This window comes from Fulmarus glacialis, unplaced genomic scaffold (assembly GCF_000690835.1).
Source record: "Fulmarus glacialis isolate BGI_N327 unplaced genomic scaffold, ASM69083v1 scaffold11765, whole genome shotgun sequence".
In the NCBI taxonomy this organism is placed as follows: domain Eukaryota; kingdom Metazoa; phylum Chordata; class Aves; order Procellariiformes; family Procellariidae; genus Fulmarus; species Fulmarus glacialis.
In genome coordinates this window covers 1-10,933 of record NW_009211199.1, presented here as the reverse complement: position 1 = coordinate 10,933, position 10,933 = coordinate 1, and the positions used below count along the sequence as shown (strand labels likewise).

The 10,933-nt window shown below is 42.3% G+C and overlaps 1 protein-coding gene across 1 annotated transcript; it reads left to right on the top strand.

Annotated features, from left to right (window-relative positions):
• Positions 1–850: 850 nt before the first annotated feature.
• TPH1 (tryptophan hydroxylase 1) lies at positions 851–10,888 on the top strand. The gene is made up of 11 exons (XM_009577442.1): positions 851–967; positions 1,944–2,127; positions 2,948–2,950; positions 4,641–4,741; positions 5,448–5,515; positions 7,053–7,249; positions 7,724–7,859; positions 8,370–8,496; positions 9,623–9,718; positions 10,268–10,401; positions 10,714–10,888. The coding sequence occupies exons 1-11, from the start codon at positions 851–853 to the stop codon at positions 10,886–10,888; spliced, it is 1,338 nt and encodes a 445-aa protein (XP_009575737.1).
• The last annotated feature ends 45 nt before the right edge of the window (positions 10,889–10,933 follow it).

Genomic DNA, 10,933 nt, shown 5'->3' with positions numbered 1-10,933 from the left:
TCTATATTATCTCTATTTATGGCCTGGCTACATGTGGCTAAGAATATGGTCTGTAATATTCACTGATTTCAACACAGTCAGGAGTGTGATCACTAGCAATGTACAAAACCCTGTGGTCCTACAGTGTTGGTTGTCTGAAAATTTTTAATGTGTGATTTGGGTGATTATGATAAGGGTTTGGCATGTGAATTAGGGGACCCGACAGATGGAATACTTGGTTGTGGTTGATCAGAGTGGGACTGTCTCTATAGTCAACAGATTCCGGTCAGCACAACGTTTTTGACTCCTTAGGTTTTGTCTCCTTTCTCTGTAAAAGCAGTGCATTACGGTCATGTAGCGAGAGAAAGGCAAGGATTTTTCAGTTCTGGTCTACTAAATCCTGATCCATCTTTTCCTACCTATATCCAGTGGGGTTTGGATTATTCTCTTTACCAATGTTCATCGAACTTGCTAACAAGTATTTTGTTCAACTTACTATTTCTGCTGACATCTTATAGCTCCTTCCCCTCCCCCCCAAAAAAAACCCCAAACCAATGCTAATTATAAACTATACTTTGAAAACGTTTTCTGCATCCTGGAGAATGACTAAAGATGTCTATAAAATCATTCAACTGAAAAAAAGAAATCTCAGTATTTCATCCTCAGCTCTCACAGATTCTATGCATGCCTAACTTTATGCCTGTTATTGTGTAATGATTTAATTGGACCTTTCCTTTTGTGGTTGATCAGTCAAAGCACAATATTACCCCAAGACAAACTGAAATGTAAAACTTCACACTTTTTGCACTACTAGCCATTAAAAAAAATCTTTTTGTTTGTTTGCATTTAGTTGAATAAGTCAAATTACATGATGATTGAAGATAATAAAGAGAATGAAGACCATGCAGCTGAAAGAGGAAGAACAGCCATCATTTTTTCCTTGAAGAATGAAGTTGGAGGACTTGTAAAAGCATTAAAACTCTTTCAGGTATGTAATAATCACATTGCTGCAGCAGGTCTGTATTTTTAAATTGTAAGGATTGTTTTGGAACACACTAGAATTAATTACATCCATTTAGTAAGGATGCGATTCCTAACCTGGCTCCCACTTTGCACCCAAAATTACCCATGAAGGCAAATTTATGCCTCAGAAATGAGATGCTGGCTGGCTAAAAATCTTCACAAAATGTATTATCTGCACTTACTAAAGACTGAGAGAGTTTTGTCTTTTGCCCTCATGAAAAGAGGATTGGCACTCATTGTTTCTACTGCATAGAGAGGTGGGTCTGAAGCCCCTGCCGATGGCAGGTAGACACTTGGGGTGCTCTCTCACACTGGGTTGAGTCCAGTGCCCTTGTCACCCTGCCTAGCCGGACGGAGGGTGGCAGAGGAACCGCAACTGCACAACCGCACTCCTTTGATTGCTGGGCAGGTATTGTGCAAGGAATATGCGCAGTGCCACTGTGCTCTGTCATCTGGTCCTGCATGTCTTAGCCTGGGGTCTTCTCTGTGTTCCTGATATAAGACATATGATTAAATAATTTTTCAAATAAAAGAAAAGTGAAATTTATGGCCTGAAAACTACTACTTTTAAATTCCTTGCTTGCTTGTGAGATAATTATATGGTGACTTGATTGGCATTTTGGTGAATTTCCCCAGACCCAGTTGCTAATCAGCTTCCTATGGGAGGGATGAAAGAAAAAGGTCTATGAATTTAAACCTCGTGACTGTGTCTTTCTGTGCTTCCAGAATGAATGAAATTGAAAGAACACAGGTTCTCTTTCGTTTTCTTCTGAATGGGAGGCTTTTTAAAATCAAACCATTTCCCCCTCCTCCAGTAAGCAAACTGCTATCAAGAGAGCCAGTTAACTAAAATAGCTTCACAAAGGTGGTGAATATTCATTTGACAATCAAATTTTAGTTTTTAGTCAATCTGTTTGAAAACATTACTTCTTAAAAAACAGGAGAAGCATGTAAATCTGGTACACATTGAGTCACGGAAGTCCAAGAGACAAAATTCTGAGTTTGAGATCTTTGTGGACTGTGACAGTAACAGGGAACAACTGAATGAGATCTTCCAGCTCCTGAAATCCCACGTCAACGTTGTCTCTATGAACCCGACAGAGCATTTCAATGTCCGGGAAGATGGTAAGTACAAAAGGCAGTTCTGATGAAAATGCACTTCTCCAAATCTTTTTATGGTGTCCACATCTGCATTTGTATAGTGTTTCAATCAGTAGCTACCAGGTTTATGGTTCTGTGTTGCGAATGAGTGTAGTTTGGTTAGTATGAGCAACGTTTGGTTGATATGGGCTGCATTGGCTGGTGTCATCTAGGAATACAGGCTGTTTCAGGCTGGTGCAAATTGCATGTCCGTTATCTGTGCTCCCATCCCTGCTCAGCACAGCACAACTGACATGAATGGGGTCCCTGCACCCACGCAGACCAATGCAGGGCGGCATGTAGGCAAAGTCTGAATGCAGGGCTTGGCCAGGGACTGTACACCATGATGACAGAGGTATAATACTGACAGATCCTGGGCCGCATCAGAAGCAGCGTGGCCAGCAGGTTGAGGGAGGTGATGCTGCCCCTCTACTCTGCTCTGGTGAGACCCCCCCTGCAGTGCTGCGTCCAGCTCTGGAGCCCTCAGCACAAGACAGACATGGACCTGTTGGAGCGGGTCCAGAGGAGGGCCACAAAAATGATCAGGGGGATGGAACGCCTCTCCTATGAAGAAAGGCTGAGAGAGTTGGGGTTGTTCAGCCTGGAGAAGAGAAGGCTTCGGGGAGACCTTATTGCAGCCTTTCAGTACTTAAAGGGGCTTATTAGAAAGATGGGGACAGACTTTTTAGCAGACAAGACAAGGTGGAATGGTTTTAAACTAAAAGAGGGTAGATTCAGACTAGATATAAGGAAGAAGTGTTTTATGATGAGGGTGGTGAAACCCTGGCACAGGTTGCCCAGAGAGGTGGTAGATGCCCCATCCCTGGGAACATTCAAGGTCAGGTTGGACGGGGCTCTGAGCAATGTGATCTAGTTGCAGATGTCCCTGCCCATGGCAGGGGGGTTGGACTAGATGACCTTTAAAGGTCCATTCCAACCCAAACCATTCTATGATTCTATCCTAGTTCAGTTCAGACACTGGTGAGAGTGGGAGATGGATTCTGCAATTTCCTCATTTAGCTCTTGATTTAAATTTTTTTTTTTTACCACTTTTCATCATAACCAGTTACTTATGTTAGTGTGAAAGAGGTGCCTTTTAACTTTAGGATGTTTCACATCCTGTTTACCTTTGCTTCTAGTTAAAGAGATACCTAAAGTTCAGGGCAGCAGGAAGTTGGTCCCATGTATTTCTCGGCCACTGTGCTTGGCACAGGCTGGTAGTTAGGGGAAGGTGACATCTGGTGTCTCTTGGATAAAACCAGCTTACTGTAGCCCGAAGTAAGGAGAATTTCAATCTAGACACTCCCCCTGTGCTTTTTAAGAAAACTGAAGAGCATTGGGGCAGAAAAACAGTGCATTAACCACTCTGTCAAGAGCTTGGTTATAAACTTTCTCAGGCTTAAAAAAAAAAAAAGTTCGTAGCAAAACTGTACTGATGCATCTCTCTAAGGCTGCAGGGCTGAAATTGCCTCCTTCTCCTTCCCCTCAGCAAAGCTGGGTGCTTCTGAGGTACATAACCATAGAGCAATGTTTATTTCCCATGGTCAGTAAAGCAGGATGCGAGGACTCAAACCTGCTCCCACTCTGCCCAGGGACCACAGGCAAATCGCTCCTCTGCTCCTTTGCCCACTGCGTAGCCTAGAAGATTCACAGCAGTGTGCACAAGGATGCCTTAGAATCACAGAATCAATTAGGTTGGAAAAGACCTTTAAGATCATCGAGTCTAACTGTTAACCTAACACTGCCAAGTCCACCACTAAACCATGTCCCACATCTACATGTCTTTTAAATACTTCCAGGATGGTGACTTACCTGGGCAGCCTGTTCCAAGGCTCGACAATACTTTTGGTGAATAAATTTTTCCTAATGTCCAGTCTAAACCTCCCCTGGTGCAACTTGAGGCCATTTCCTCTCGTCCTATCGCTAGTTACTTGGCAGAAGAGACCAACCCCCACCTCGCTCCAACCTCCTTTCAGGTAGTTGTAGAGCGCGATGAGGTCTCCCCTCAGCCTCCTCTTCTCCAGGCTAAACAGCCCCAGTTCCCTCAGCTGCTCCTCATAAGGCTTGTGCTCCAGAGCCTTCACCAGCTTCGTTGCCCTTCTCTGGACATGCTCCAGCACCTCAATGTCCTTCTTGTAGTGAGGGGCCCAAAACTGAACACAGTATTCGAGGTGCCTTGTCTCAGTGGGAGTGGTTAGATACTACTCTAACATTAACAGTAATAACAGTTAAGGCCACAGAAAACCCGTATTAACTGTTTCCTCCCCTGGACACTTCGGAGCTGGCTGTGCTCTGTAGGCAGACCGTGGCAGTGACAGAGGAGGAAGTGTGAGCTGTAGGCTGGTGCCAGATAGGCAGTGGACTCCCTTGTCCTATTCATGACCCTTTTAATTTATAGATTTCGCTTGTAACCACCATAGCCATACTTGAAAGTAGTGTTTCCTCCCGCAGCATGCTCGGCGTTATTAATAACTTTGTGGATTCCATGCATTCCCTAGACATGGAGAATGTTCCCTGGTTTCCTAAGAAGATCTCAGATTTGGATAAGTGTGCAAACCGAGTGCTGATGTATGGGTCCGATTTGGATGCTGACCATCCAGTAAGTATCTTTCCCCCGCTATGCTCCATCCTTAGTGAAAATGTACTTTGTGGAGCTTACTTTAAAAAAATTGCAGCTTTTCCTCCTCCCTCTCCTTCCCCTCAGCGGCGCCTCTGTGGGTCCGAGCACCTTCTCTTGAGAGTTTCATGTCTTTTTCCTAGTTTGGGCAAGGCTGTCACTGAATTCAGCTCCCATGTCTTTCTCCAAGGCTTACTCGTGTGAGGACTCCAGGTCTGGGCCCTGAGTGGTCGCATACAAATGAAAAAAAAAAAAAAAAAAAAAAAAAAAGCTGCTATGCAGCAGGCTTGGTTCCTCCTCTTTCTTTCTTCCTTGCTATAAACGGAGCAAACAAATTGGTACTTGGGCAGTGCAAATGGGCAATTTGTCCTGTAATTTAGAATAATCAAGCAAGTAACAAAGTTTGTATAAATACTGATACGACTAAAATGAATCCTTGTCTACTGAATATATAGTTGCATGCATAAAACCGCTGATCCTTACTTTGAATTGGAGTATTTGCTTAGTTCACAGTTATTAAATATTTTAGACTACAGCTATGAGATTCCTGCCCTGTCCTCTCATTCTTACACAGCATACTTTTATATTTCCCAACTGAAGAAATTTCAAGTGTCTTGTTTTAAATGAATTTATTTACTACAGTTTGGAAATTCACTTAACTTTGTTTTTCCCCTTCCCCCTCCTCCAGGGTTTCAAAGACAATGTCTATCGCAAGAGGCGAAAGTATTTTGCAGACCTGGCTATGAACTACAAACAGTAAGCTCAACAACTTCTAGAATAAGCCTTCTGGGTCCTTTGAAATAATAGCAGAGTGGACTGGCAGGAGCTCATGTTCCCTGGGCTCAGAGCTCGTGGAGACGTGCTTGGCTCAGGAATCAGCTGGAGGGGTAAAATGAAGGGAGATGTAAGACAAGATTAAAAGATAGATCTAGGCCATCTTACAGCTCCCTGGACCTCTGATAGGCCTGAGGATCAGCTTGTGGTTGCTCGGCCGTAATGGCACCTGCGGCAGCGCTGATCCTCAGATGGGCAGCGATGCCCGCGTGGGCTTCCTGCAGCGTGGTGCATTTGGACTCTGCGGTCCCTCCCCGCTTCCCTGGAAATGGGTGCAACAAAGGAAGAGGGTGGACAATGCATGTTGCACAGCTGCCTGTGCCAGGACGTACTGACTTGACTAGGGCAGATTGGTCTCCTTTGCGAAGGAGAGGGAGGGGAGGCAAAACCCAATGTAGAGCCCATTGACCACTGAGTATAAACTCTCTGGGCAAATGTTAATACTTGAGTTTTCTTTCCTGGTTCAAACTAGTGCAAGTGATGTGTAGATAAGAAGTTTTCTGTGAAAAGAAACTTGAAGAACTTCTGTCTTTAGAGGTGCTGCTTGGGGGAGGGAGCTCTTAAAGCAGTAGGAGTTTCATAGCCCAGTGCTGTAAATTCTTTCTAAACCTGATTTTCGTGCTGCTGTTGCCTGCTTGAATTTAGATGCCAAATTCCTCAACTGGAAATGACCTAGAAATGGTGGGTATCTAGAGCTCTGTTGTACTGTCTATTAATGCAACTGGTTACCACAGCACAGAGTCGGTTACTGTTAATGTGGTGTTAACAGAGACTCCCTTGGGAAAGCATCTGCCATGCTGGTTACCTGGCTGGCAGTGGAAGCTCAGTGTAATGCTCCCATTGCTCTCAGCGGGCTTTAGGTCACACCCTTGCTATAATCCACTTTAACCAAGATCCTGAGGGCTAAATAGGAGACGTGGACTACAATTAATATGTTCAGACAGATGCTTGTCTCCTCTGCGTAGAAGCATGATTTTTACCTAGTGTGTATATTTAGCTGCTTCCACACATTGTGTTATTAATTTAGGGAATTCTCTTTTTCTAAAACAAATCAAAAAGGTAACAGAAAGTAATTGTAGGCAGGGAAGTCCTACAGGGGAAAAGGATGTGTTCTCAGCTCCTGAAGCTGTAAAGGTTTTGCAGGTATTTTAAATGTTACTCTCAGCATTAAACACCTAAGAAACTGTTTACAGGACCAAAGCTTTCAGGCTCCAGTGAGGTCAATGCAAAGATTCCTGTTCGTTGATTTAGGTGGAAAAGAGAGTAAGCGCTTTGACTAAAGGCTCTACAGGGCATAGACCAGATCTCACTGTGTATTTGACAGTGCCTAATGCAATGGGATCTTAACCCTGACCAGGTGTCACAGCCACATAAATGTTAAATAATAATAATAAGTGAATGAGTCATCCATTACTAGCCATTTACCAAGGAATATCCTTTCTTCCTCTTCCCCTTGTAGTGGTGATCCAATTCCCAAGATTGAATTCACTGAGGAGGAGATCAAGACTTGGGGTACTGTGTACCGAGAGCTTAACAAGCTTTACCCAACTCATGCCTGCAGAGAGTACCTTAAAAACTTACCCTTGCTCACCAAATACTGTGGGTACAGGGAAGACAATATCCCCCAGCTGGAAGATGTGTCCCACTTCCTGAAAGGTAATGTACTAATTTTCTTACACAAAAAGGAACTAAGGTCCATTGCAAATCACCCTGCTATTATATGGGCATGAGAAAACGCCTTTGGTCACTTTTGCTTGTATTCATTCTGGTCCTTCAAGAGGCCTTTTGGCCATCAGCGTATTGTGTCTTGAATATATATGAACAGTGATATTTGAGGGGCAATGCTACCTCTGAAGAGACTAATAGGATTGGCTGAAGAGGTACCTAGCTGTATTGTGTTGGCTCTAGGCATGAAATCGTAGGAAATCCACCTATACAGAGGTAGGGACATTTTTACTAAATGTTGGTCATTCTCAAGCTTAGGCCTATTTTTTCTAATCGTGCCTAATTTTCTCACATGCTCTTGAGCCAAGGTAGTGCCGTGGCTTTTACCCTAGTTGTAGCAGGAAAGGTGACAACATTGTGCAATTCTGCACTAAACTAATGTACAATTTCTCTGTTCCTTTTCAGAGCGCACAGGTTTCACCATCCGCCCCGTTGCTGGATATCTATCGCCCAGAGACTTCTTGGCAGGATTAGCATTCAGAGTCTTTCACTGCACTCAATATGTTAGACACAGCTCGGACCCTCTCTATACACCAGAGCCGTGAGTCATTTAATCTTGGGGTAGAATTTGAGAGAGGGAATTTTGAATCTCACTGCCCAGAGCCAAGCTACTTAAAAGCTGTTCAAGAACACCAGCAAGAAAACTTATTTCTTAAGGGGCTGAAGACTCAGCCTTCACCCTGAATATAATGAAGTTTTAGCATGCTCAAGTGCCACCTTTATAAGTACAGGATTTTCAAAAGTACAGCATGTTACTGGAGAGCTCTTACTGATGTCATTGTGCACAGAGTTAGTTTAATATTCAATTGCTTCATAAATGTGGAGCTCAGATCTTAATTTTAGACAGCTTCATTTGAAAATCTGAGTTTATATAGTTCTTTAGAACTCATATGACCTGCTCAATTGCTTTCAGCTAAACATGATTGACACTTTTCTGCCTTTTGAATATTAAGTAGTTTAATGCAAGACATTGTATCTGCTCAGTGGTGCTGCTTTTTCACTCTACCACAAAGACAGATCATGAGATATCTTATTTTGTTTCTTTTTCCAGTGATACCTGCCATGAACTCCTAGGCCACGTCCCTCTTTTGGCTGAACCCAGTTTTGCTCAGTTCTCCCAGGAAATTGGTCTTGCATCACTTGGGGCATCAGATGAGGCTGTCCAAAAACTGGCAACAGTGAGTGTTTCAGTGCCTGGTGATCCCATTGAAAGCTTCATGCTTTACTAGGCTGATCCCACTCCATCGAATAAATTTGGAGCTTTGTATCAACATTAGCCACACTGGCTGCTAGACCTATGTGTTTCACTGGTTCTTGGCTTTTAAAGCATATTACAATTTTCCATGCTAGGAAAAAAAATATATTTTAAGGTTGATATGATTGGTATTTTTCTTCAGTTGGCTGTCAAGTAAGGGTGCAACATCTGGTGGTAGGTCACGTCTTCCAGATTGAAATTCTATGGTCTGTTTCTTCCAGACAAAATCTTTTTACTTCTGGGAACATGATTCAATGATTTAAAAGTAATCTATTTCTTTAATGTGTAGAATGAATTGAAATGATGTGGTGTTTTCATTGAATGTGGTGAGCGCTAGCATTAGATACTTTTCAGCCAAGAAATTCAAATAATATAAATTAATCTTATTTCCTGGATATCAGTTTCTGGACGCTTTGGCAAAAATATTTTAAGATGAAAATTAAATTTAGATCAAAAATAATTGATGCCAGTTATGAAAGAACTGGTTTACTGATATTTTTACATTTTCTTCCCCACCTGGTATAGCTAGTGGGAAAATTTCTACTACCTTCAGTGGGAACAGAATTAAGCCGTCTATGAAAATAGCATTCCTCCCCATATACGTGCAGAAATCCTGAAATCCAGCAAACTGAGTATCTTTAATTTTACAGACCACTAAGCAAATGAGGAACAAACTGTAGTGAGCTTATGTTTTCACTCACTCACAGAGATCCTCTCTATCCAGTTCCTTTTAAGCTAAAGCTAGTCATGTCATGATAATATTTCTCAAAACAGATTTATGTCTCCATGTTCCTATTGACATTAACAGCTTCTAGCCTATTTGGGTGATCTATAATATCAATCTTTCTTATGAGAGACATGCAGTCCTGTGGTTCTTCACCCTTCCGTTCTGGCTTCCCTCCTCTTTAAATATCTGAGAAGGATAACCAAGTCAGACTGTCTGATACTTGCAACCGTTTGACACTACCTACAAACCGAAATGGCCCCATCTAGTTCATCACAGCATCTTTGCTGAAGGCTGGATTATTCTACTCCCTTCTCTGTTTCAGTGCTACTTCTTCACTGTAGAGTTTGGCTTGTGCAAGCAAGAGGGACAGCTACGAGTTTATGGGGCTGGCTTGCTCTCTTCAATTAGTGAGCTCAAGGTAAGACTATCTACTGCTGATTTACCTCTTTTCTTTGTTTGTACCTGATTATTATTGTCACTGTTTTGCCCTGTTTTTTATGAAGTATAATTCTAAAAATCCTTCTTTTGAAAGCTCCTAGATACCTACTAGACTTTAAGCAAATTCACTGTGGCAATAATCACTGGACAGTCTGCTTTTGGATATATGCTGAGCAGCTCCCATGTCTTTTGCAGGAAGCATTAGATGACTGGTATTTCTTAATGTTAGGTTCCAAGTAACTATTTCAGAATAAAGCTCTGCTGGTTTAATCAGATTCTGAAAATATTGCTCTTGTTTACACATGAACCTCGTGTCTGAGGAATCTCTTTTTTGACCCAGATCGGCAGAATATGACGGTTCAGAGTTATTCTGTTTGTTAAACTTTAGCCACTGTTCATCTGCAGATAAAAATTTTAAGAAGCAATGCACTAAATATGGTCTCACTTTATCTTTTTTTTATTCACTCTACCTCATGTCATCTTCCTTGTGGATTATTTGGGTGGTGATGTTCCTCTGACACATTATCAGCACTCGCTCTCTGGCAGTGCCAAAGTCAAGCCTTTTGATCCAAAGGTCACCTGCAAGCAAGAATGTCTCATTACAACTTTCCAGGAGGTTTACTTTGTTTCTGAAAGTTTTGAAGAAGCAAAGGAAAAGATGAGGTACAGGTTTTTTTCCCTTTTTTCACAGTTTTATAAAAGCAGGTTTGATTTCATGCATCTCTTGGTAGCAGCACCAAACCCTTTTATTCTTATCACAGTTTTATAATTATCTTTCATGGGGTTGGAAAGCCAAGATTAGTATTTGCTTCGTCTTCCATGTACTGGGTGGGAAAGATGATGAACTATATAACAATTACAACTATTTTTAAGAAAGTTAAGTAGTTTAGAAAAGTGGTTATTGATACTGCTGCATACAGAGGATGCATTTGTGTTTTGTTTATAACAACTCCTTCTCTTTTTTTACTTGAATAGAGAGTTTGCAAAAACCATCAAGCGCCCATTTGGCGTGAAGTACAATCCATATACTCAAAGCGTGCAGATCCTGAAAGACATGAAGAGCATTGCCAGCGTGGTGAATGAGCTACGTCATGAGCTGGACATTGTCAGCGATGCCCTCAGCAAGATGGGCAAGCAGCTGGAAGTTTAACACCTGCCAGCAGTGTGGTGCACTTAGCAACTCTTCCCCCGCCCC